At 41.4% G+C, this 22,989-nt stretch overlaps 1 protein-coding gene across 6 annotated transcripts in view; it reads right to left on the bottom strand.

The window, feature by feature from the left end:
• Window positions 1-1,972: 1,972 nt before the first annotated feature.
• Window positions 1,973-22,989, bottom strand: part of ARHGEF7 (Rho guanine nucleotide exchange factor 7) — a 143,743-nt gene continuing 122,726 nt past the window's right edge. For 3 of the 6 annotated variants that reach the window (XM_060233703.1, XM_060233705.1, XM_060233707.1), the window contains 3 exons: window positions 7,426-7,525; window positions 6,626-6,680; window positions 1,973-4,103 (listed from right to left, as the gene is read on the bottom strand). In XM_060233703.1, the coding sequence (XP_060089686.1) occupies window positions 3,981-4,103; window positions 6,626-6,680; window positions 7,426-7,525 (278 nt within the window). In that variant the 3' untranslated portion in view covers window positions 1,973-3,980. Of the gene's footprint in view, window positions 4,104-6,624; window positions 7,154-7,425; window positions 7,526-11,374; window positions 11,567-22,989 lie in introns of those variants that run through there. The other 3 variants (XM_060233704.1, XM_060233708.1, XM_060233709.1) reach the window with 2 other exon arrangements.

Below are 22,989 nucleotides of genomic sequence, written 5' to 3'. Positions count from 1 at the left end.
CCTGACCAACTTCGGGGTCGAAGTCGGCATCGATTAATCCCGTCAACCCGGTGGAGAATGTGCCAAGACTCTGGAGTGCTCCTCAGAACGCTGATCCCAGTCTGGGTTCTGAGGAGGGTACCAAGGGTATGGTGAATGATAGGGATAGCCCCCAAACGGATAAGCCCATGGTTGTGGGTCCCAGTTGGGCAGAGGATGCGAACGTTGAAAAGGGTCTGAAGTTTCCTCAAACCTCTCAGGCTGGAGCATCAGCGGCATCTTCGGTGTCAAGACATCCCTCGGCTACGAAACTTCTAAGTCCGATGCTGAACTAGGATCGCCACCCTCCTTCAAGTCTGCTGACCGTTCTGTAGGGTCAACCTCCTGGTCAGAGCCGGAAAGGGAGGTGTGCGGAACATCCATCGGACCCAAGGGGCTCTTCAGTCGAATCGGTGAAGCGAGGATTTTTTCCGGAAGCTCCCCCAAAACAATCGCCGGGTCCTTCAGTGGCAGAGAAGGGGTTTGCCGATCTTGGCGCCTCTTCTTCTCCTTCTTATGTTTCCTAGGCTCAGCGGAGCAAGAGTCCCGGACCCCTCTGGCCTTCTTGGCTGGAGTCGATGCTTCTGACTGGGATGCCGAGCCCGCACACTTGTGGGGGTGGTCGGCTCCCTGGAGTAGTTGAATCGGTTGGCTCGATAACAAGGCCGGAAACGATGCCGGGATGGCCATCAAAGCGCTGGTCGATGCCAATGTCGACATCTGCGGTGCGAGAACGCATTTTAAAATTTCAAGCAGTGATGACAAGATTCCACCTGGTGACCTTCCCCAAGGCACAGCAAACAAAGAGACTGTCCATCAGGAAGAGGAATCTTGCTCCTGCACTTCAGGTACCATTTGAAAAACCCCCAACGCCTTTCCATAGACAAAGAATGGGGGGGGGACCCCGAAGGGTTGCAACAACTAAACTAACAGTCTCTCTCTCTCTCTCTTTTTTTCAATAACAGGAAATGAAGAAAACAAAGAGAAACCCAGAGAAGCAAAAATGGTAAGTAACTACCGACCGGAGTGACGACGAACGTGTCTATCCGACACGGTGCTAAAGAAGGAACTGGTGGAATATTCGTGCCCACCAGGTAGGCATACGCACTGAGGCTGTCACACATGCCTACCGGGGTCGGGCTGCAAAAAATCCCAGACTTTGGAATTACCGATTGGGGATCGGCACTGGCGCTTCATCCCATAAGTGTGAAGTACAGAGACCACTCAAAGATCTAGAATTTATGGTAATAAATTGGATTTTTCTTTGGTAGGGGAAAGCTATTGCAGAACATATTCTTTAGGTGGGATTTCAGATAAAAAACCCAATACTTTTAACATTAGAATCTTTTGTAGACTCTATGTCTGCAGAGGAACCTGAATTGGCCTAGTAATGGTGTGTACAGATGTCAATATGGTCACACTACAAAACTCATCCAGAAGGGAAGTTACATCAACCCCACCAGAATGAATGGAAACAGCAATACTGAAAAGTAATCTTGACAGCTAAATGATGAGCCAAGGCTGATAAATCCATCTTCTGATTTACAGAGCACAATGCCTTTGATGCACTTAAGAACCTCAAGATGGATCTCCTCTCCAGGAAAAGAAGTTAAGTATGGGAGAGGGAAAGGGATTTTCACCTATAACTCCTCCTCCCCCTTAATTTAACTCCTGACAACTTCTGGCGATCCTGTGATGGCCTGTAGTGACACCAATCTCAAAAAGACAAACACGAACCTGAGGTCTTTTCAGCAGGAAACTTGTTGGAATATAAATTGCCAAAGCCACTCTAGTCAAATCCAATGTGAACTGGAAGAGCTTCTTGCAGGGCTTATGGGCTAAGGAACAGAAGTAATCAAGTGTTCATGTAAGTCCCTCCATGGGACTGAACTCCCTCACTTTTAAACTGAAGTATGTAAAAAGCATGCCATCGAACAACAAGCCACGTGAGCCCTTTTATCGTGACAATTAACATTTATTTGAACTGAAGTATAGCTGCCGTTTCTGGCTGCTGCCAGCAGGAAACAATAAATAGCTGAGTCTTATTGCTTCAGGAGGGAGGAACAGGCTTCGTCTGTTTAATACAAGAATCAATTATACAACACACAGTATATGAGACAAATATAATCATTTGGGGTGGAAACTATACATTATGAGAAATATGAGTCTGCCCTTTGTAACACCACCGCTATACTTGTTTTTTCCTCCTCTATAATGTGCAATAAAAGCCACCCCTACGTCACAAGGTTGTGTATTTGCCCGGTCCACAGGTAATACACAAGGGTGCTGTGAGAACTCTGGGTGACTTTCATCACTCCATTATGAAAGGGGGAAACTCAACATGAAGATGTTTCCAGCAGCCTCATTTTTCTCACAAGACTTGGATCTGCCCTAGGACTCTGCCCCAAAGCCAGCAGGAAGTTTGGAATCAACATTAATGGCATTGAGATTCACTGAAAACAATTAAATCAGGCACCCTAGCAGTGCAATCTTAAGCAGTTCCACGCTTCTAAATCCACTGACATCAGTGGGTTTAGAAGGACGTGACCCTACTTAGGACTGCACCTTTAAAAACCCAAACACATTCAGGAACTTTCAGTTTTGGCTAAAAGCCAAGTTATTTGACCACAGTGGTAATTTCTAAAAATACTGCCTAAACCACACATTGTGGAGTTCCAAATTTCCAATGCAGAATATTATCACAACACACTTAACATGGGAACCACACTGCCCAAAGTAATTGCAGCTTATTTATATGGGAAAGAGAAAATTAAACAGGTTTTGTCTCATGAAGCACTGCTGTCCTTTTTTAATTTGTTGCATAAAAGGACTTAATGATGTGGGGGGGGGGAGGAGGGAGAGATTATTCTTGCACGTTAGTGGAAGACCAGGTGTCAGGCTCCAAGTCTAGAGTTCTCCAAATGCTCTACATGCAAATGTTAACCAAAATCATCTTATGGTTACAATAAAAATAAATAATACATTTTATTCACAAGGGGAAAAAAGATCCCCCAACCAGAGAAGAACTTTTGTTTCGACCAACAGTACTCGAGTGTTCCATTAAAATACCAGCCAGCTGTACGTTTAGGTATAAGCACAATCATGTAAAAATGTAGTAGACAAGTAATCTAACAACTAACAATTAAAAAAAACAAACAGCATGTACATAATTTATGTGGCTATTTTGCATATTGGCATGCCGAAAGAAATTTAACTTAAATCAGTGTCAGATCTTATTAGCTTTCCTATGAAAGTGGTGCCAACAAAGAATTTACTGCATTGCATCTTTGTATTACTAAAAAGTACATTTCATTGTCTGAAGGTTTATACAGACACAAACATTTACATTAATCTTTTAAAACAGGTGAGTGAATACTGTAAAATATAATGGGGACATTACCCCCCAAAAATGCATTTTGCATCTCAAATCTAATATGTCTAGAACACAGTTCAAAACAAGTTTTATCTTGGTGCAGTAAAGAATTTTCATTTACTTTTTGGGGGGTGAGCAACCACGGCCATAATGTCTGCTGTTTGCAGCATCACAGAGGGAAAAAAGTTTTAACACTGTATCAGTTCTGATACACTGATCATACACGCATTCAAAATTACAGATATTTACAAGGGGGATAAAAGATATATTTATTAATTTAAAAAGCTGTTGGAAAACATGGACTTCTTTAGCCAGCTGTTGCACTTGCTGCAGAATGAGGTAATTTAAATGCAAACAAGTTAAGTCTAGTAGAGTTCAGGGTCCATGCTATCTACACTTAAGCACAGACAGCTTCAGTGAATGGATTGGACATACTATGCATTGTAAGGAAGAAGAAAAACCATTCGATCCAGTTAAATCTTGCTTTGCAGTGCTCTTTATGCAGGACTGACTAAATGTCAGAAGGCTTCCCAGCTTGATTTGACAACTGGTCTTTCAATAGAAAGAAAAAAAAAACATGGTAAATTCATTATAAATTAGTTTCATCCCAGGAAGGATCATTCATGCTCTTTAGAACTTTCCGGACAAGCTTTTCAAGCTCCTTGCGAGCTCTTTGTTCTTCTTCCAATGATTTCTTCATCTTTTTGTTATCCTGGCAAACAAAAGATAAACATATTATGCTAACTTGTCCTGAATGGCTAAAAGACTGCTTCTCATCCTGGTGCCTAATTTTGCCAAGGGGAGGCATGGGAGCTCAGCTCAGTGCGGGTCTGATGCAGACTTCTGCTCTTGTGTTGCCTTGCTTTGTTCTCTAGAAAAAAGGAAATCTGGCTCAACTACTAATGGTGGCAATGAGGTTAAAAAGCCCTATTACAACTAAGATGGTACACCATTCAAACACACTGGGCAGTAGCTTGCCTTGTAGTGGAGAAGTTCCTCTAGAGCAGGGGTGTCAAACATGCAGCCTGGGGGCCAAATCAGGCCCCCAGAGAGTTCCTTTAAGGCTCCTGAGCAACTGGCTGCCATCTGCTTCCTTCTCTCTCTCTCTTGCTTCCTTCTGCATGACAGCTTGCTGTGCCAGGCTTGCTCAATCGCACAGCAGAGCTACTGAGCAAGTCTCTCTTTCTTCAATTGGATGAAGATCCTCCCCCCACCTGGTTTCCTGAGGAAGGAAAGAGCCAGAGCTTCCTTTGCCCAGTTCCCTGGATCCCATGGGAGCAATATAAAGAAAGCGCCAGTAAGACCAACTAGTGCCGATGCTTTAAAATAAAATGTTTTATTTTAAGTTTTTTAAAAAAATCTTTGTGTTTGTCTGTATCCTTTATAAAGTTTCTATCTCTGCTACCTGACATTGCATTTTATGACACACAAAGCCCAGCCCAACAAGGTCTCATTCATGTCAGATCCAGTCCTCATAACAAATGAGTTTGACACCCTGGATCTAGACTAAGCAGCCTTTGGGTGTTTTTACATTGGCCGTTTTCGCACTCACGTTTTACTGGCGCCACGACCCTCCTGACGCCGGCGAATCTGCATGGATTTCGCACCAGAAGCGCCGGCGCACCCAGAAGCGCCGGCTACTTCCGTCGCTAAGCCAGCGCAAACGGAAATCGCAAAGATGCAGGAAAACGTTTGCGCTGGCTTAGCGACGGAAGTAGCCGGCGCTTCTGGGTGCGCCGGCGCTTCTGGTGCGAAATCCATGCAGATTCGCCGGCGTCAGGAGGGTCGTGGCGCCAGTAAAACGTGAGTGCGAAAACACCCATTCAGTTTGATCCAGTTTTAGAGTCTTCAAATCGCCTGCCACAGTTCCACTTTATTTTCCTTTCACATTGGTGGATTTGCTCAGCTCATTTTGCGTAGCCAAACGTCTATATTTCTTGCTGAAAGCGTTTCAATTTTTTTTTTTTGGGGGGGGGGTCTCTGATCAGAGGGCAGACGGAATACCAGTGCTTAGTTAAATGTATACAATTGCTTGGAAATCGTGTCAACACTACAAAACCAATACAAATTTAAATTACAAGATGAGGCAAGCAATGATAGGTAAACATTTCAAGTGCTCTCAGTTCTCATGGAAATTACTGCACCTTGTGGCTTTTGGAGGAGTCTTTTAAAATGCATGAAAACTTCCACAAGCTTGAAACGCCTGTAGAGAAATGACCGGATCAAAACTAGTTTTGAGAAAAACATTGTAGCAGCAGCACCAAAACTCATCTCACCAAAACAAATGTAGATGCTTTGGGCAGCAACGATGCAAAACAGTTGTGAGAATGTTAGGTAATGTAAAAGGTGAGTTTCCAATGTGATGATAGAGAGTCACAAACTGTCAGTGTAAAAACACCCTTCGTCTAACTTGAATGGCTCTTCCACTGGAGAAAGGCTGTACTTAGTTGAAGCACTGCCTGTCCAGCAATGGTGACCCATAATAGCATCTGCAACAGCAGCACAGTAAAGTTATGTGGATGCTTGACCCTCACTAACACCATATGCAGATGGAAAAGAGCAACAGCCCAATAGCACCTTAAAGACTAACAAAATGTGGCAGGGGATGAGCTTTCACGAGTCACTGCTCACTTCTGCAGAGCAGTGATTCATAAAAGCACATATCCCTGCCACAAATTTGGTTAGTCTTTAAGGTGCTACTGGATTCTTGCTCTTCTCTACTGCTACAGACTAACGCAGCTACCACCTTGATATGTAGATGGATATGAGAAGAGTCAATAAAATCATTCAGTACCAACTACCTCCCTAAACCCCTTGCTTACACTAGACACAGTACAATACATGCTGGTAGAAGCACAAATACCAATGTGCCTTCCATTCAGTGATACTAGGAAAGAGCACTGGCACCAGGGCTTGCAAACTTTCTCTTGAGCATAGCTATGAAGTGATGCTTTACCTTAGGAATCCCCAATGCGGTGCCCACTGCCACCATAATACAAGGATCATAATGGTATGAGTGAAGGCAAGCTATGACACACATTTTGTGGCTGGTTCCGCCTCCTGTGGCAGCCATTTTGTTGTTGCTCTCACCACATTGTGCCAGGATTCCAAAGATGCCTACAGGCTCAAAAAGGCTGGGAACTCCTGCTTTATCTGTTATCTGCCTTAACCACTGCATGCTACCTGTCCTGACTCTTGAGTGTTGATAAAGAATGCTATGTATCTTTTACCAACCTGTCTTAATTCCTGTACTTCATCCTTTAATGCATATACTGTGTCAACAAGACTTCTGGAACAGAAAATTAAGGTAAAATAGTTTCACAATGTGTAAATGAGCTCCGTAAAGTCACATCAAGAATAATCAACAGGTTTTAAATTACAAAGCATGTAATTCAGAATGAAAACAAAAGTAACTCAACAGTCAAAACATTACTCCCTCCCCCACCCTGTCTACAGTACATTTCAATCTGTTCTGTAATATTTTCAAGTCCTTATCCTTGAGTAAATGCATATCTATGCAGCATAAAATCATTGCCCAGTTAGTGTGTGATCCACTACCAGATGCTGTTCACCTGAAATCCTGTTTGACTGAACAGGGTTTGAGCTTAAAAAAAAGCACCTGTTAAGTGCCTTTAATACACTGTACATTCCAAGAGATACGCAATGCATTTATCATCACTAAAGCATCTATAAACCCTACAAATTAATAATCCCATAGCACTCAAGAATGCCACCTTACCCACAAAATTGATCAATTCCCAGCTGGTACAAGGATGAAGGAAGAAAGATGCAAAAAGAAAAGTTAGAGAACCCAAGAAGGTTGACATTCATCAAAATGGGCTACACAGGACTGGCAGTGCACACTTCAGGAAATTCAGAAATGAATTCCAGTAGGATATTCATCTTTTTAAATACAACGGTAAATACTATGTAAAGAGTTCACAGAAAGCTAAAAAATGATACACCATTTCCTACTTGCAAGAATGTGAAGCTGACCATTTAAAAATTCATCATTTGCTTTAAAAAATTCTTACTTTTCTTCTATCACAGTTTGACCATTACTTTTTGTTTCTTCTACAATAATTTTCTCTTCCTCTGGAAGCAGCACTTGGGGAGCAGATTCTTTACGGGAGCCTAATGCAAAATAATAATAGAATTAAAAGATAAACATCCAGACCACGGTAAGGCGTTTGACAGAATGCAATTTTTAAAAACTCCCAAGATGACGATGATGATTAGGAAGTTCATTTGAATTAGTGTTCATGGAGCAATATAGCATCTAACTCACCAGCCCTTTAACTTTTAAAGGGTGCAGTGATCACTACCATAGTTCCATTCCCATTTCAAAGAGAATGGCCAACGAATTGCTACATGTTTTCTTTCCAGTGAGGAGTCAGTCACTAAGGTTTGATTGTTCTGTTCAGTCAATGAAAACGTTACACACAGAACCAGTAGCAGATCACAGAACAAGGTAATAATTACCTTAAACAAACATAACATAGTTTAAAACATCTATTTGTGGCAAACCTGCCCATAGTTTGACTGACACTGACCTCACGCAGCATAAAGCACACAAAATAAAACAGGAGCCCAAGTGTCACTTTAATGACCAAGACGATTTATTCCCACATAAACTTTTCTGAGTCAGAGCTCACTTCATCAGATGCAGAGGCATATAAATGCATTTCATGTTTTCTAAAAATATTTAGGGATTGCAAGTAACAATGGAGTGAGGCACCCTCCTGTTGCAGTTAGTTACTCAAAGCAGAATTACAATATTTCATTCTGTTGCATCTTCCACACAACCCAATGAAAAACAAAATCAAAAGAAGCCAGAATTTGCCTCTGCCTTTACATTCCCTTTTTGTTAATACACTCAGAGATAAATGAAAATATAGAGGGCACCTAAGAGTAGTTGGGCCTAACCTTGTTATCTACTGTGGCCACTGTGGTAAAAGACTTCACAACAGCTGTGTTGCCAGGCCTATGCAAATATCAGTTTTACCACACTTTACTGCATGTACAGTAAAATTCTCCTTACAACCTGGCAGTAGCGGGAAGAAGAGAAGGAGGAGAATGTGCTATAAAGTTGCAACCAATTCATGGCAGCTCCAACTATGGGATATTCAAGGCAAGAGATGAGCAGAGATGGTTTTGCCATTGCCTTCCTCTGTGTAACAACCCCACAGTCTTCCTTGGTTTTCCGTCCAGGTACTGATCATGGCTGACGCTGTTTAGCGCCCAAGCCTTGGCAAACTTGAGCCAAACTAGAAATTTTGGGCTAATGACAGTAGATTACCAAGTGCTTATTTGCATATGGTGGCTAAGTCCCCTTTTGGTAAATGACCACTGGAATCTATGGTAAAAGGGAAGTTAGACTCCTCAACAAAAACACTTACACTGACATTGCTGCGTTTCTACAAGAAGTACAGCTGCTGAAAGCAAAAGCAAAACCATTTTTATACTGCAAAACACAGAACAAGGAAGATATGAAACAAGTCTGGTTTTGTTCTATGTTTTTCCCTAACTTGCTTTATTTCTTGGAAATTCAAAGTAGTAACACAGAGGACAAATAGGGGAATATAAACCTCATGGTGCTTTTTAAAATCTCACAATACACAAGTAGCAGATTGTGTTCATCCAAAACAATTAGGCAGGAGAAACACTTCTGACCCATTACCACAGCAAAGGATGCTCTCAAAGAACACACAACTAATCAAAAAAGGAACAGGCTGCACTGAATGGATTCTGTGTGGCTTTGCAGACACAGTCATAATACATCCTTAAAATCCCTTGTGTTGTAAATTCAATTCCTGCATATTGTACTCTGACCACTGAGCTGAAATAAAAGCTATCATTACATACATTTAAAATACTGAAGGCAATGAAAACATTTTTGCTCATTGTGCGCCATAAGTCACAAATAATATATATTATTTCCAAACATCTTGAACAGGAGCTTCCTAGCAGCAGCTAAAAATCTAAACATAGTGTCATTTTAATCTACTCCCAAATAAATATGAATAAGTATCCCATTGACCCATTTCACAAATGCTACAATAACTGCAGAGAGAAATTATGTCAAAAATTAATGAATTATGTTAAAATAACAAAATATTCTTACTCAGGGGCCCCCTGAACATAGTGCCCAGGAGCACTATGTCACCCACCAATGCCTTTCTTGGTGCCCACCAAGTGTTTCTAGAAAGTTAAGTGGGGCCAAGTGGAACTGCTGCCCTACAGGGCTTCTGTCTGCTCACGGAAGATTAAAATAATGTTTAACTGAATTTTAAACAGATTAAATAACATTGTTTCAGTGGCAGCTGCCATGACAGTGTTTGTTTTATTTTGTCTCATCCTACTGTTCCAATGTTTGTTTGTTTTTAAATTATTCCTCTTCTTCCCTGCTCTTGGGCTTCCTCTCTGTGTGACGCACCAGCCATTTCGTGTTGCATCCATCACCCTTTGTCAGAATTCCAAAGGTGTCCACAGGCTTAAAAAGGATGGCCCCTCCCTTCTCTTATCAATACATGGTAAATAACGATTATAGAAAATAGTAAGAACATAAACCATGAAAAATGCCAGGACCAAACAGACCCTTTAGGTATGTTATCTCTATTTCTCTATAGCAGTGACCATAACATGCCTCTAAAGCTTCAGCCTGAATTCAGTCATGTTTACTCAGGAAAACATTTCAACAATATGCTCCCGCCCCCCGCCCCCCCCCCCCCCCCCCGCAAACAACACACAGACTATTCATGGTTAAGACTGCAATCTTGGAGTCTCAATCATCTGAATGCTTATAATAATTAAAGCTGATGGAAATTTTTAAGAAGTCTTCCATGCTGTCTTAACAGAATGGAAAAGCATGATTTTGCACTGAAAGAACTGACTGAAATGAAGGCACAGCAAAGCTCTATATGCAAAGAAAATGCTTTTGGTCATCAGAAGTACCATTGTTTTAAAACAGGTGATTTCCAGATAACTAATTGAATTCTGAAAACATCTACTGACATACAGATAATTCCACAATTCAGTCACGTTTAATAACAATGCAGTGAGTACCATCAAGGTATTAAACGAAAGGGAGAAATTATGGATCGGAGTGTTAATTTAATCCTAACTTAAAATGTCATTAAACACCAAATAGCGAGAGTGATGGTAACCTACAAAATGAGAATCCTGTGTTTAAATCCAGTTCTCTTTCCCATAAATCAGAAATCATAGAACTATTCATGCTGCAAAAATACATTATGCAGCCAACAATGTGCAGACTTTATCAACACATACACATGTATTTATCATTACATGAAACGAGGTACAAAATATACAAAAGTTTGACAATAAATTGGCAGAAGCTTAACTAATTTAAAATCCAGTTTTTACAGAGATGTGAGGCAATGTATCTTACTATACACAGATACATAAATTCTGAGCTACAGACACTCAAGATGGTTGTGTGAAAAAAGAAATTTTGACATACAGAAAGGGCCCTTCAGTTCAACTTCTTCCTCCCTCTCCAGCACTTCCGTCAGAGTTTATGAGATGTGTGTGCTGCTGGCTCCATGTTATTACAGTGTATATGAATAATGTAAAATCTAGCTGCTGGGTTTGCAATTTGATCCCAGGACACACACTCTTGCACGTACTGAGTGCTTCCAGCAAGATGATTCTCGTATAAGAGCTTACTTCCATATGCAGCTAAGTCCGCACTGCAAGAGGTGATGACAGAGAGGAGGCCTGCACACATACTCCATATCTCAAATGAAGCAAACCAAGCCAGATGTGCAATCTATTAAGACCTACTTAAGTCACATTGTGAGGGGTTTTTTAAACTCCTTAGAGACCTTAACACGTTACAAGGAAAGTCGTGCCTGGAAATACATGGGGACTCCAAATAAATATTCAGCTGAAATACCATTCCATGCTTCTGTTTCATCAGTTGCTCTTATACACATACATATATATTGCACATCTATACTATTTCTAACGATATCAAATTTCCCTCCACTTTGCAGATGTATTGATGCATTATGCATTAGGACCATTTCAATTACATTACTCTTCAGCCCTTCAGTCAGATCACAGGCAACTTGTCATTCCTGTTATTCTCATTATGCAGGCAGCACAGCAATGAAATGCTTATTACCTCCCCAATTTTCTCTTTGCTTTTCTCTGAAACAAATCTATACAAAATGAGGACAGCTTCTCTTTATTCCACCCATTTGTATCCTGTACATTACAAAAGAGGGGACCATAATTTTTTTACATTCAAAACATTTGTAAGATAAAAATTCCTATGTGGGAAATACATACAGTAAGTTTTAATATTACCCTTTGAGATAATGATTCTTGAGTCCCTCACAAATACACTCAATGAAAAAAGTTATACACACACACATCCAACAAGTGCCATTAACAGCTACAGAACTACTGATAAAAGTAAAAACTAAATAAAAATAAAAACCCTGAGAACAGAGCGCAGCTTTCAAACATCCTACAACATATCACTGGAACCAGGAGCCCTCCTTGCAGAACTACTCATATAAAATGATGTGCTTGCTTCCCATTTTGTATGGCAGGGATTTGAGATTCAGCAGAATTCAGATCACAAAAATCTCAAATTATTTGGAATGAGACTTAAGGGCACTCCATTCAAAATGAAAAAACGAGAGGATTCAACTGAAAACTGCATGCAGAAGGAGGGAAAGATACCATTCAAACCTCAAAACAAAGTCCTGGAAAAAAAGCAACAAAAAAAGGAAGTTGACTGTGTAAGACCAGGAATAGGAATAATGGGATGCAACTTTAATATTGTGCCACAGCATGTCTTGTGGTTCATTCTCCTTCATGTCTGCTCCCACTGTTCTCCACAAAGGGATCCAAGACAGAAACTTCCAAACAGAACTTCATAGCATTTGACTCACAGAGAACTACTGGAGTGTATCCAACATTCACAGGCTTTGCCGAAGAGGGCTTTCCCACTGCCCCTTCCTGCTGCAGCACCCTGAGCCCTCTGAAATTTTATTCCTGGGCCTGCAGGAGTAGCACAGAGAGCAAAGTGGGAGCTTCAAGGAGGAGAGGAGAAATGGCAGAAATCGTTCCCCATCTTCTGAAGATTTAATTCCACTTCAAAGCCATGTGGCCATACATGTCACTGCGGGTGAATTAATGTTTATGGTAACAACTGCTTATTCACCAATTTGTTAAAGTTGCATGTCACCCTTCCTCCTACTGGCTAAGAGTACTATTTGACCCTCTCTAAACAACCCCAGCAGGCAGGTCAGGCCTGGTACCAGCATCCTTCACAAGCCAACTTAGGGAGCTTCATAAATAAACCAGGATTTGAATCAAGATTTTCTCACATCTAGAACCATCTGTGGCTAATTCACCATTGCCAATTAGCAATGGTACTCTGTTTTTTTGTTTTACATGCTTTGGACCAGTAAAGTGATCTACGCCATGGCAAGAAGTGACTGGATGCACTCACTTAAGAAACCACACACAACTTTAATTGCATTTTATCTTCTCCTGGGATATTTCCCAACCATCTGGGCCCTTATTCGTGATCAAAAAGCTTGAATTGTAAGGATTTCTTTAACTGCCAAACACATTATGCTTAAGGGGTTTGGAAGACTAAGCACACTCTTGGCTATGAAACATATTCATTAGAATCTTCTGCTTGGCAGCTAATAATAAAATGTTATCTAAGCAAAGTAGCAAGAAATATTAAGTAAGATCTGGCAAGTATATCTGGATTACTTTGTTAAAACAAAGGCCCTAACTGTCTTTTGTTATATGCACATTGTTTGCTTCCTTACACACACACTTGGCCCTTGGTCTAATGTGGTATTTAACAGAGCTATTGGGTCTACTCAGAATGCACGTCAGGTCACTTTGATGGGGCTTACTCCCAGGAAAATGTTCTGTGACTTGCTACTATGAATGAGCAAGGAACTCCCTAGGTGCAATAAATTCACTACATGGCCTTTGCTACACCAACCATTTTCTCATCCTCACCAACCTCCCCTGCCATCTGCAAAATGGAGTTAAGAGATCATAAGGGTCACAGAAATAATTATATTATACTGGGTGCTCTGACAGCACAAAAAGTGTTATATACATGTTATGTGTTATTTAAACAAGCACCTATGTAGTTATTTCTTCAACCTACCATCATCTTGAGCAAATTTGATGTGACCATCAAACATGTCAAAGTACATTAAATATTTTCCTTTTAAAAACAACATTTGGTATTCTGCATTGATACTATCATTGCTAATGTGCCTGGTGTCATTATAAGCAAGGCCTAATAATCTTACCTGAAGCATTCATCACCAGATCACAGAAAATGACTGGCACTTGAGCACAGGGAAGTATTTAAAAATGCAGGATTGGGTGCTACAGTTCGTAAGTCCCAGACTTACCTAAGGTTGCTTTTGAGGCTAGGGGGCTTGGGAGTGAGGGGGGAGTTTGTACCTAGCTCCCCAGTGGAGGTTAAGGGGCAGCAGTGATCCGACCTGGGCTCCAAGATAGGAGCCCATCAGCAGCAGGCCAGTTGGATGGGGGCAGGCCCCCTCCCCTGGCTGGACCAGGACAGCTGAATCTTCACTGGAATTCAATCCCAGAAGATTTAAGGAGCTGCTTTTGTGGACCGGGCCATTTATTCTGCATGCCATTTGCAGAACGGAGAAAGATCTCACACAGAGGAAACGAACTACAGGATGCAACCCCACTATACCCAATTCTAAGAATTAGAATTCTAAGTTTTTAGAACAAAGTGTATTTCCTTCAGAGAAAACCTTTGTGTGGAATGTTTTACTTTTAAAATAAAAAAAAATCATTAATTTAATGCAGGAAGCGAAATATGTCAAGAACCTGATGAATTAATGCAAGATTTTCTCCACATCACTCCAAAGTGTCTGGAAGAGATTTCTGTGAGTATGCAGAAGTATTCTTAAGGACAGATCACTACACTACATAAAAATATGCCCGAACAGTTCAGGTCAGTCTGTAAATTAGGTCCTAACTAAAACATGATTTTGGGGGGGGGGGGGGGCACATTTAACAGCACAAGGTGATCAAGGCCAAGAAAATTCTCCTCAGGATTTGGCAATCAGTTAGATAACTTTTTAAAGAAATCACAAAAGACTACAAGGTAATATATGATTGGCTCTTTTACCTATCATCATTCCAATTCCCTTGCTATACTGAGCATGAGAAATACAGGTCAAATTTGATCTTGCTCCATTGGCCTTAACCACCTAGCAGTGAATGTAAAAGGGAAGAGAGAGGTTGCCAGAAAGCTGCTCACCAGTTTTTCCCTCTGAGTTTTATCTGACAGCAACACTTGATAATCTGCTTGGCTCTTTATTTTCTTACTATCTGCACAGAGTGGCAAAGCTGCCGTACTGCAGTCCTAAGCTCCACTCACGACCTGAGTTCGATCCGGGCAAAAGCTGGGTTCAGGTAGCCGGCTCAAGGTTGACTCAGCCTTCCATCCTTCTGAGGTCGGTAAAATGAGTACCCAGTTTGCTGGGGGGAAAGTGTAGATGACTGGGGAAGGCAATGCAAACCATCCTGTAAAAAGTTTGCCGTGAAAACGTTGTGAAAGCAACATCACCCCTGAGTCAGAAACGACTGGTGCTTGTATAGGGGACTACCTTTACCTTTAGAAGTCATGAAAATCTCATTGCTGCAAACTAGGATGTTTATTATGCAGATTTTATCAAAAATATGCTAACATCTCCAGCACACACTGTGATGCCACTATTCTTCCCTGGTACTTAGGCAGGAGTGACATCAACGTATTGTCTCTGTTGCTTCCTATCCTTTGCTTCACTTATCTTGTTGTTCCTCAAGAGTCACTTTTTTTCTTTGTTATCCTCTGTCTTCTGAATGGGCTTCCCTGCTGCCCAGGGGCTGCCAATCAAGGCCCTCATCTTGGTCTGGAATGAGAGGTTAAAGCCTTTCCAGAAACACCCAAGTATAAACTGCTCTGATATGGTAGCACATTTCATAATCATCTGGAAAATAAGAGGAGGAGGAGTGGGAGATTGGATTTATACCCCACCCTTCACTACCTGAAGGAGTCTCAGAGCAGCTTACAATCTCCTTTCCCTTCCCCTCCCCACAACAGACACCCAGTGAGGTAGGTGGGGCTGAGAGAGCTCTCCCAGAACTGCTCTTGAGCAGAACTGCTTTGAGAGAACTTGTGGCTGACCCAAGGTCACATCAGCAGGTGCATGTGGAGGAGTGGGAAATCAAACCCACATAAGAGTCTGCCCACTTAACCACTACACCAAACTGGCTCTCTGTGAAGCATTGTAATCGGAGATACGAGTATGTGAGGAATACCAGTCAGTTTTAAACTGGACAGCAATAGAAGCCAACACTAAGCCAAGGTAGAGGGAAGTTCTCAGCTCTCACTGCCCTGGATGATGCTCAGCTGACTTGTCTTGCAGCTTGGTTTAAACTGATATGCAATAGGAGCCAGCCTCAGTCAAGGTGGCAGGGAGCTCTGAGCTCCCACTGCCCCAGTTGATCCTCTCTTGCAGGTCTCCTGCAAGAGATCCTCTCCTGCAGGTTTAAACTGACCTGCAGGAAGAGCCAGTCCTAGCCGAGGCTGATGCTGGGTTGACTTCTCTTGCAGCCCAGTTTAAATGAGGCTGCAGGAAAAACCAGTCCCAATCTGAGGTTGCGGAGGTTGTCTTCTGCAGCCTCCTTAAAGTTTAAAGGGACAGCAGAAGCCTGACAAACAGATGAGAGGCAGAAGATCCTGCCTATTGCTGTTTTCAGATCTACTGGTAATTCCCAAATATAACCAGGGATTTTTCTAGGATTTCTCCCTTGTTTTCCCAAAAAAACCCAGATACATTTGGATGCTGAAATATACCTGAAAAAATAACTTATTGGCATTTGGGGGGTATATTTTCAACTTAAGTAGATCTAAATGCACACCTCTACCCTAGAGGTACAATATGAAAGTGACACAGAAGAGAATGAGGTTCCTTATCGTCTCTGATACAGGCTACCCTTCAAAGAGAATAACACCAAGCAGACAACAGTTGTGGAGAAGCCAATTGCCCTTCCCACATTAGCTTCAATTTTATCCCACAGTTCTTTTCATACCGTTATGTAAACCTGAAAATATACTTAATGTAGTTCATGTACCAAACTCAACAAGCAAGGTGTATCTGATGTTAGCCTATTCAATATCTTAGCAATCATTCCCCCATTGTGGTCTGTACTATAAAAGGGAGGGGGGGGGGGGAAAGCCTTCTCAAGCCCTTCTGAAGAACACTTTTTATTTCTCCTTAGGCTGCTTCATATCATCTGCAAGGTGATGCAACAACCAGCAGCTAAGGAGCTCATTAGCATTCATGGTGAAGAAAAAAGCTTCAGCATATAGTCTTGAAAGTGCTTAATGTACTTCACTTTTGAGTCCAAAATGCACTTCACTCAAGTCAATGGAAGAATGCAACACAGGACAATGAAAGAATACAGGTGTTTTGTGGTGTCGTTACCTACAGCAACGATATACCACAGCGACAGAGAGAGAAAGCATTTGCTGCACCACACTAAATACTGGGCATGTGTAAGGCACTGTAAGCTTCTGCAGAAAGCTCTCCTGATAGTGAGTGCCTGAGAGCTCAGCATGTTGAAAGGGTAGCAGTTGGAGGGGGGAATTGGTTGTGAGAGGGCAGAAAGCAGAGTAAAAACATTTATCTTTATTGTTAGTTATCAGTTATTTAAAAATAATTTACTGTATTGTTGCTTATTATCCTATGTGATAAATAATGTGTGTGTGTATAAATAATTGCTGTTTATTTATTCAGGATATGTATATGCCATCTTTCCAGAGACCTGCTCAAGGTGGCTCATAAACTAATACAACAGTGAGCCATACTTCTGATATGAGAGAGGCATGTCTGAAATTACTTGAATAGAAATGCTACGGAATATGATTCCCAGTTTTAAATGGATTAATCATTCCTGTTATCATGGATGACAGGAAGAAAGAAGACAGCCATTGCCAAAGAATTCCATGCTACGCTAAGCTTTTTAAGGAAAATGGTATAAAATATCTTAAATTAAATGACAATACATTGTCAATGATAAAGCCTATCAAAGGGCAATAGGAAGATATCAAAGAGCAGATTTTAATGCTCAAGGTGGTTTTCAATAAGGCTACAGAATTAACACGAAGCAAAATGCACAGAGGAGTTGAGGAAACTGGTATGCTGAAAGTTCTGACTAATCAACAGCATTTCAAAACAGAACACACAGACAGATGCCAAATGGTTTTCAAGCTGTCTTTTACAACAGCTGGTCAAACAAATTTCAAGAAAATGGAAAAGCCACAAATGAAACAAAAGCTACAACTGATTGATATACTAAACATAGAAAGAACTGGCAAATCACAATAGAACTGGTACAATTTAGAATGGAAATCACTGTTTTTACAGGATTGTACACATACATGCCCCTCCTTATATATACAGATGAAGTTCACATCAGGCTACTTTTCAGTGCATTTAAAGATTTTTGAAACCAGGAGTAAACGATGTTATACCAACAATGGTGATTTGTATGTGGGAACAAGCTTGTATTATTTCCCTGTTGCTGATGCAGCTGCTCATACGGTGCAGTGCTATAGCAGTAAATGTGGAGATATGCCTTTCCTTCTGGCAAAAGCGAGTTTGGTGTAGTGGTTAAGTGCAAAGACTCTAAACTGGGAGAACTGAGTTTGATTCCCCACTCCTCCACATGCAGCTGCTGGTGTGACATGTTCTCTCAGAGCTATTCTCAAAAGAGCTCTCAGCTACCTCACAGGGTGTCTGTTGTGTGGAGAGGAGGGGAAGGAAACTGTAGGCCGCTCTGAGACTCCCAGTGAAGGGCAAGGTATAAATCCAATCTCTTCTTCTTCTGTATCCCTTTGCACCTCTGAAATTGAAGATTAACTTTTTTGGAAAATGAGAACTGGGAATTCACAGGCCCTGTTACCCTTGTTGTTGTAAACGTACATCAATATAACAATATGAAACTGATAACTTCTTAAAAACACAAACAGCTGTTCCCCTGCCATGACAGGGGGGGAGGAAATAGCCACTGGAAGGACACAATGCTGTGGAGATCAGTAAAAACACCTACTTTCCAATTGCAACGAACTCCAGGCAGATAACCCATGTAGAAATAACCCAAATGGAAATGGCCCTAGTTGTGTTTTAAGAGCTTCTTTGGATAGGATACACTAGAAGTGCTTGCAAGCTCATTGTCCACAACTTATATATTTTGGATTTTAACAAGATTATTGTGTGCTTATGGAGGAGTATTAGCACAGGACCATACTAGAGAACCTTTTTCTCTGGGGAAGCCATGGGATCAAAGGACTATGATCTTGAGAAAGGGTTAAAATTGGACTTACTTTACAAGTGTATTTCATATAGGAAAACCACACTTCATTATTAGCAATTACATATAAAGTCTGGCAACTTTTAGGAATATAAACACATGGCATCAGGGCTGGCCAAAGAAGAGTCAAGTTGGATCAAGCTGCTACCATTTTCACTCGCAGAGCTTCTTATGTCAGAAGAAAAGGAAAAAAGGGCAATTTCACCCAATTTTGCCTTCTTTAGACAGCTCCCCATGCCCTGTGGAATTTTCCCCATGAGGTTCCAACAACCAGAATTATTTTTAAGAGGTCTCAAAGGTCTCTGAAGTTGGGAAAGGCTGGAAATATCTGTGGTCCATGTGTGCCTTTGCATTCTTCCTACATAGGACCCCTCAAAATTGTTCATTGGTGATCTCATCCTCAATGTTACACTTCACATCTTATTTCATCTTATTTCAGTTTCTAGAGTCCAAGAGACATACAAGGTTGAATTCAAATGTTGGTTTCTTATCCTGGCAATCAAGTGGTCCTTTCTTGTACGGTAACCAAAGATATTAGCTATATAAGCCATACTTAGCTGTAAGGTTCCATAATCTTCAAATGGAGGGAGATCATTATCACTATCATTCAATACATCATAATCCAACAAAATCACAGAAACTAAACCACCACATGCCAGATACAGACAACAAGGTATATCCCACCAAGGTTCCCATAAAGGAGGCAGCTCTAGGAAACCCAAGCAAAATTGAACAGCACATTAAGACAGAAATATGAAGACTACCAGTCTCTCTCTGTCTCTTGTCCATCTAACTCAGGGAAAAATTCCTTGCCAGCCTTGTGTACTGACTAGTTAGACTGTGAACACAAAGCAAAGCTCATCTACAGAATCTCCTCTCACAAAAATTGCACCGGTCTATACCATTTAACACTATGCCACTGGAACCCCACTCTTCCCAGCACCAAGTAACTAAGTAACAGAATTTTTTTTTAAAGCCCATAAAAAACAGCTGACCTATTTGGCTGGCAGTGTCACAATTAAACAGACAGCACTTCCAAGGAACGTTATGTCATTTTTAGTGCATTTATCAACTTCATAGTTTGGTATTGTTCCGAATGCCCTTCAGTTATGCCTTTATTAGACAACTAGAAGCAAAATGATTAGTGGAGAAAACAAGAGGAAGGTTATGGCTCAATGATAGAATGAATTTATCGAATACAGATGTTCTCAAGATTCAGACCTTCACTCTTTAGTAGCAGGTGCTCTGCATTGGACATTGCAGAGCTGCTCATAGCAGAATAGACAATATTAAGGCAGCTTGACCTATTATACAACTGACTTGTCAGGAATGCAGGAATGGGATCTCAGGCAGGCAGCTAAGACTGAGCCAAGCTACAGCTGTCTGCCAATTCACAAGGAGACTTTGGATGTCCACAAGAAGCATCAAGAGTTGCCCAGCAGGGGCATGTCCAGGTGAAAGTATGAGTTTCCCACCCACCCCCATGCTAAACCACTACAGGCTAACATTCAAACATTATATAAGGAACTGATAGCCCAACTCTTCCATATAGCCAGAGTAGGGTCCTTGATCCTGCCAAACCCTAAAACAGGGATCTCCAAAAACATGGTGCATATGGGTGCTCTGAAGTCCTACCAACTGTTGCTATAAAGTGTGTGGGACCAGGTGGGGCTGCCCTGCAAGGTTTCTGTTTGGCCACTGGTGATATGATTGAATATGTAGATTTTTTTTTAAAGCACTACATAGCACAAGGATCCTCACTGTGTGACTGAAGGTAAGCTGCAGCAGTCATTTTTTGACAGCCATTTTTATGAATGGTCATTTTGTGACAGCCATTTTATCAGAATTTCAAATGTGCCCTTAGGCTCAAAAAGGCTGAGGGTCTCTGCCTTAGAATTCTAGGCTCTCCTTCTCAGTAAGACTGCAGTGTAAGAGGCCTTGAGCTGCCAGGTGTGTGCTTCTCCTCCTAGTCTAAGTTTCAGTTCTGGCTCTGCCTTCTTCAGTTCTGGGAAGACTGAAGTGGGCAGGTCCACCCAAGAATTTCCTGATCTACCTGTACCACTGGGTCTTGAACAGAAGCCTGCTGTTTGTAGAAGAGGTTTGAGGGGGGTTTTTCCTGGAGATCCTACAGTGCATGGAGCCTTGGATCAAGCAGGGAACCATGGGAGAGTCCTCTATTCTTGAGAAGCCTTCCTCTCCCTCTCAGAAATCTCTTCCCCTGTTGAGGATAGCCTTCCATGACTTTGTATGTTCCTACGATAACAACTTGTATGTGATTATTATTTGCTTGAGCGGATGATGCACATTCTGGACCAGTTTACTTCTCGCACAGAAAGGTATCCATTTAAGAGAAACTGCTAGCCCAGCATTTCATTTCTTCAGTGGAGCATAACATTCTGGAGGATCCTGTTGAAAATAAGTGTACTTGATACTGGATGGAGCCCTCAGCATCATTCCCAGCTATGACAACCTGGGTTCTTCCAGGAAACATAACATAGCATGAAGGAAGTAGCCTCTCTCCTTTCTAGGCAACAGCATTCAGAAGTATACTGCCTCTGAATATGGAAGTGCACACCATGGATTAGCCACTGATATGCCTATCTTGCACATAAATTTGTCAAACCCTCTTCCACAGCTAAGTGGCAATCTCTACATCTTGTGACAACAAATTCAAAAAATTAATTACACATTATGTGAATTGTTTCTCTCCCCCAAATTTCTGATCCTCGGTTTCAATGGATGATCTCAAATTCTAGCACTGAAAGAAAGACCTCTCTATCGCCTCCATCCACTTCATGCATACTACTATGAACTTCACTGTGTCCCCTGCTCCAAAGTCTTTCTTTCTGAAAGACCCAAATACTTTCAGTTCCTTTCCTAACAATCCCTTCTAAATTCCTAGGTTGGATTCAGTACACTTATCTAGATAGCCCTGGTTCATCAGGTATGTTGAGATAGTCCAGATATGCATAAACAAGTATGCCTTAGAGACAAACATGACCTACTAGAGAACCATGAGGTCAAATTAGAAGACCTTTTACTTAATATGTTCTACACCAAGGAAGGAACCCGCAATGGCTGTAAGTAAAGAGCCAGTTTGGTTTAGTGGTTAAATGCACAAACTCTTATCAGGGAGAACTGGGTTTGATTCCCCACTCCTCCACATGCAGCTGCTGGAATGACCTTGAGTCAGCCATAGCTCTCACAGAGCCCCCTCCCCCCACCTCACAGAGTATCTGTTGTGGGGGAGGAAGGTAAAGGAGAGTAAGCCGCTCTGAGATTCAAAGTGAAGGGTGGGGTATTAATCCAATATCATCATCAAATGGGAATATGACAATACGCTTTCATGAAATCTATGGGAATGAGAATGTTTCCTTTTCAAAGAGTTTCTTCTATTGTTCAGAGTGCTTCCATATGAATTTGAGATGTCTGATGAACTTGTTGCAAAATATCAGGTCTCAGATGGCTCTGTAGTCTTCCTTTTTTTAGACTACAAAGATTAATACATTTTTCATGATGGTAGTTTTTCAAAGGTTCAGCATCTAGGGTTCTTAGCTTTCAGCAATTTAAGGCACATCTCACATGATCTAAATCTAGGTGAAAGTATTTGTTGGGAGGTAGCAAGGAATGACTTAGGAGTATTGCTATTCCAAATATCCTTCACAAAGTTGTTCATGGAGAACTATTTCAAGGCTTAGGAAAGTGCCCAAGTCTCTGTCTACAGGTGAGGCCTGGTATCGCGAGGCACTGTTCCCTGCCAACATGGGAAATCCCTAGAATTATCAGAGGAGAGTTTAAAAAAGGAACTGAAAGGGAGGGAAATGAACTCTTCAGGTAGTATTTTTGTGCTTATTACTGAATGGGCTGGTATTGTTGTAATCTTGCCAACTAAGCAGAGGCTTATACGACACAAAGCAGATTACACTCAGCCTCCACATTTCACTACTTCAGCCACAAAGTGTTGCATATGACTGAGACCAAAACTAAATGTATGAACACTGTTGTGAAACATGTATGTAATCTAGGCTGTCATCAGCCATGAATATGGACAACTTTAGCGATCTTGTCCCTCTCTCAAAGTCCATCTTGTAGGTGCTTGATGCTGAAAGGTGTAAGTACTTTCTCTAGCAAATCTGCCACTGTGGTCTGGGGATTCTAGTCTTAATATTCTGAAAAGCTGTCAC

Source organism: Heteronotia binoei, chromosome 3, assembly GCF_032191835.1.
Source record: "Heteronotia binoei isolate CCM8104 ecotype False Entrance Well chromosome 3, APGP_CSIRO_Hbin_v1, whole genome shotgun sequence".
NCBI lineage: Eukaryota > Metazoa > Chordata > Lepidosauria > Squamata > Gekkonidae > Heteronotia > Heteronotia binoei.
Note: the sequence above shows the minus strand (reverse complement) of the source record. Positions and strands in the feature narration are given on the sequence as shown.